General features: G+C 37.8%; 1 protein-coding gene across 1 annotated transcript; it reads right to left on the bottom strand.

The window, feature by feature from the left end:
- Positions 1 to 2,635: 2,635 nt before the first annotated feature.
- On the bottom strand, positions 2,636 to 3,478 carry LOC121863644 (general transcription factor II-I repeat domain-containing protein 2-like). The gene has a single exon (XM_042362398.1). It carries the CDS (start codon positions 3,476 to 3,478, stop codon positions 2,636 to 2,638), a length of 843 nt encoding a protein of 280 aa, XP_042218332.1.
- Positions 3,479 to 4,643: the final 1,165 nt, after the last annotated feature.

Here is a 4,643-nt window from a genome sequence, read left to right as displayed (position 1 = left end):
CTAGTGTGCTTCGTTCGGTGCATTGCTCTACAATTATCAAGGCGGTATACTAAAACCTTTAAGTGCTAGCAAACAATTAAAATTTTGACATTTTCCTGTTAACACTAATAGTACCTCACACCAAACTTTTAAGGGCCTTAATAGTTCACTGTTAAGTTAAAACCTCGAGGCTTTTATCTAAGTCGTAATAGTGGATGTTAATTGATACCAAGCCGGCTCTTTCTAACATCATCAGCGGCGTAGCGCATTATATAAAGAGATAGAGAGAATATATTTAATGAATATGGCTGAGCCTTATTGTGAGTATTACCTCTTTATAGCAAAGATCTTCTGTGCGGCAGACAATACTGAAACCAACGTGTCTCACACTCTGCCACTGACCTGTCCACCACACCAGAAACCACCGTCAGTGAAAGTTGTAAAATCCTCCAGTTTCCGTCTCCACACTCCTCCATGCGACTCAGAGTCCTCAGGTTTCACTGCACCAGGCTCCTCAGTGTTTACAACATTCATACTTCCCCAAGCTCACCTATGCCTCCCCCTGTCTTCACTCCTAAATGCCTAGCATTAAACACCTAAAAAGTGCAAAAGAGGGCATGCAAAGATTATTCTCTCCCCTTCACTACTCCACATATCAAGCGCTCAACACACTGACCCTTTGGATTTGCAGCCATCACCACGACTCATCTGCAAATTTGGTAAGGCTTTGCCATCCTCGACACGGCTCCTACTACCACCTGAGATCCTAAGTCCAGTGCTGTTCGACACCACAACGCATCCAGCCCATATAGGTACTCAGCTTTGATCGGTTATAAGAACAGCCCAGTCCCAACCATTGTAAAAATTATCAATAACTTAATAAACCAGTGTATTCATTCCAGTAAACACTACTCTTGCGCATCACTATGTTTGAAATGAACTGTAGTTTGAGCTTTTCCTCTCTAGTTATTATATGTCTTATTTGTGTCACTTATGTTTCTTGTATATTATTTGTAATTCGAAACCCATTCCCCAAATATGTATCTGTATATTTTCAGCCTTCTGGCTGCCAAGCTCTTCAATAAGCCGTTATTATTATTATTATTATTATTATTGTAGTATTTCCAGCCAGGCCTCTTTGGTTATTTTTTATTCACCACCCATCATTTTTCTGCATAAAAATTATTTTTTGTTTTTTGTGGTTTGATGATTCTGACATTTATCTTTGGGGCAAACACTTTTTTTGGTTAGGTGGTTTTACTCCTGGCAGTACGTCACTTTACCTGCTTAGCCTCAAAAATTTGTTGCCCAAGGTAATGTAAGTCATCTAAAGCAAAGCTTGAAAAAATATATTTTTCATGCGAAAAATGGTAATGGGTGGTGAACGAAACCAGAGTGATGCTGCGTGTTACCATAACATAAATTGGGACTTCGAAAAAAAAATTTTTACAATTAATAAATCGCAAGTATCACGTTTGTTTTTGGAATGCGCCGTTTACTTCAAGTATATTCTTTCATTACTCGATGATATCTACTAAATGGTAAGAAAATAAACCTTAAAAAGGTGATGGGTTGATATTGAAAAATAACCCCCTCTTTTGTCTTTATTATTCAGGAAAGCCTTCAAGCAGCCATTCAATATTAACTTTTCTCTTCATTAGCATCCACCAATAATAAAGTCTGGTCTGCTGCCCAGTTGGGCTTCTTTTTCTTTCGTGGGGCTGTGAATTCCATTTCCTCAATAACACGTTTGTTTACTAACAGCACGGCAAGGAAAAGCCACCGATCACTATCCTCGGTTAATAAATCCTCCTTCAAACGGCATAGATTAGATTTATTTTTATTTTAATGATCAAAATGTATACAGCTGCTCCTCAATTTACGACGGGGTTAGGGACCCAAATCCAGGTTGTAAGTCGAATTGGTCGTAAGTCGAAAATGCTTAAATAATACATAGAAAATCTAAAATGGGTGTCTCTTTTTCTTCTCAGCACCACAAAACTCTCATTTTTACGCTTGCCAGCCATTTTAAAGTGAAATACAATTGAAAATTTTGTCAGCATACAGCGCACTCACTAATGTCAGGACTCGAAAATACGTAATTTGATAAAATTTTGGTATGACTGAGGCGGTCGTATGTCCGGGTGGTCGTAAGTCAAGTAGGTCGTAAGTCGAGGAGTAGCTGTATAAATGTAAATATTTAAATTAATCTTCATAATTTTATTGAGGTTATTCAGCCATAAGACCATTTTATATGATGAACTCCTGCTATCCTTAGAAATGTTTAGCGGTACTTAACAACAACTATTTGTGCTGTAAAATTTTGCGAGTTAATCTTTGTGTAATTTTTTAATTTTACTGCTAGCTAACAGTACTATTTTGTCATTAGCATAAAAGTTTTGTGTATATGGGCCCAGACTATTTACTACCAGTAGAAGTCTTGTGGGTCTCTAACTTGGCTGTGAGTCTTTGAAAATCCGGCCAATATGTCGTCAAGACTGTAAGATTAGCTCCGTCAGATGTTGATTTGTGAGGATTGTATGATGTTTTGACTTCACAAACTTCATCACAGAGTACAGTGATTCACAGAAGTATGTTGTGTTGAAAATTGAGATGAGACGCATACTAGTTTTATTGAGTTCAGGAGACTTTGTTTCTATTTTGTTTCTGGAACTTGCTTCCAGAACTCAACTGTAGACTGAGATTTATGGATCATCTTTAGACCCAGGTCCTCCTGAAATTCCATTAGTTCCATTTCCACAGCAGCTGATTCTGTAACCAGAGGTTCGAGAATCGGACAACCACCATTGATTACATTAACCATGAATGGATTTATAAGAAAGGTGAAGCAGGGTTTCAGCTTCTGCAAATAATGAAATCTGGCTAGGAAATTGTCAAGCAGTCCTTGTAATTTATCTTTGTATTCTTCTAGTTTGTGGTCTTTTATTTCAATATCAGGGAATCTATTTACTCTCCTTTTGAGATGGGGGAAGTGGCTGAAGTTTCTTGACAGTGTGTTTCTTTGAAAAACTCTTATTTTATTCTGGAAGCTGAAAATTTTTTGAGTAAGATAGGAAATAATCTTTTCCTTCCCCTGGAGTGCCAAGTTGAGAGTTTGTAGAGGTTTCATTATATCAGTAAGGAACACCAGATCTTGCATCCATTCATCATTTTCCAGTTGAGGATAGGCTCTTTTTCTTTCTTCAAGAAAAGTAGTGAGAGGGTCCAACAGATCTACAAACCCATTCAGGACGTTGCTGGTCGACAGCCACCTCACAATGCAGTAGAAAGAGACATCGTTGGGATTGTCTTCAAGCTCCAGTTCTTCATTAAAGTTTTTTAACTGTCGGTGGGTCTTCCCATTTGAGCGGATGAATTTGACAATATCTAGGACAAATTTCATAACATTTTCGTACCTGAAGTATCTGGCTGCTAGGTGTTGACGATGAATGATGCAGTGAATAAGGAGGAACTCTGGAAATTTGGGATCACTTTTCATGAGTGCAATTAGTCCTGTATATTACCCCACCATTGCAGGTGCTCCATCTGTTGCAACACTGACAAGTTTATCGAGTGGAACATCAGCATTTGTTAAGGCTCTGTCAAGCGCATTTTTATTGTCAACACCACGAGTTGTTTCTTTTAGTGCCACAAAGTCTAACATCTCTTCTTTCACAGTTACATCAGAGGAAACATAACGAACAAATACCACCAGTTGTGGGTTGTCTTGTATGTCTGTAGACTCATCAAGAGCTAAGCTAAATGCTAGAGAATTCTTCAAATCATTTTGCATCTTGCTTACAACATCAGCACTTATCTAGAAAATATGCCTCTCTGTAGTGTGGTGTGAAACTGGAGTTTGTTATTAGTTTCTGAAGTTTTGTGTTATTTGGATCTAACACTGCAACAACTTAAGCTATATTCTTCTTAACAAATTCTCCATCAGAATATGGGCGTTTAGCATGAGCAATATTCCATGAAATAGCAAAACTAGCTTCAGTCGTCGTATCAGCTTCCTTACTGAACGTTGTCAACAGTGTCCGCTGGCTATTTAGTGATGATTTTAACTCGGTTAGCTTGATTTTCCGTAATTCTGATTTAGGTGGATAATCACACAAAAAGTTTTTGTGATTTGCTTTGTAGTGGTTTTTCAAGTTTCTGGCTTTGTAGTGAGTGAATGACACATTGCAGATAAGGCACAAAGGTTTGCCTCCTTTATCGGTGAATGCAAAATCTTCCTCCCACTCTGGCTTAAAATTTCAGTTTTCATCTTCATACTTTTGCTTCTTACAATTTGATGATGCCATTTTCCTTCACAAAATTTTTGCAGACACAGTGCTATCAAATAAATTTAACAGCATTTAAAAACAACTTACTCTTGTGAACTGTAAACACAATTTATATCCTGAGAGTACTGTATGTATATTATGTATGCTGGATTATGTATTATGTATGTATATTATGTATGTGCTCCATTTATATTTATTCAGCCTAGCTAGCAGCGTGTGGCAATGTTATTACCATATCCCACATGCTTAATTAATGTGCCTGGCGACGTATGGAAGCTGCCAATATCAACACGCCCGTCGTCTAATAGTGACATGGGGTAGTGCTACCTCTGTGTACATACTTCTTATCCGATTAACCAGACCTACAATATACAG

This window comes from Homarus americanus, unplaced genomic scaffold, assembly GCF_018991925.1.
Source record: "Homarus americanus isolate GMGI-L3 unplaced genomic scaffold, GMGI_Hamer_2.0 scaffold41366, whole genome shotgun sequence".
Taxonomy (NCBI): Eukaryota; Metazoa; Arthropoda; class Malacostraca; order Decapoda; family Nephropidae; genus Homarus; species Homarus americanus.
This window is presented reverse-complemented; position numbering and strand designations above follow the sequence as displayed.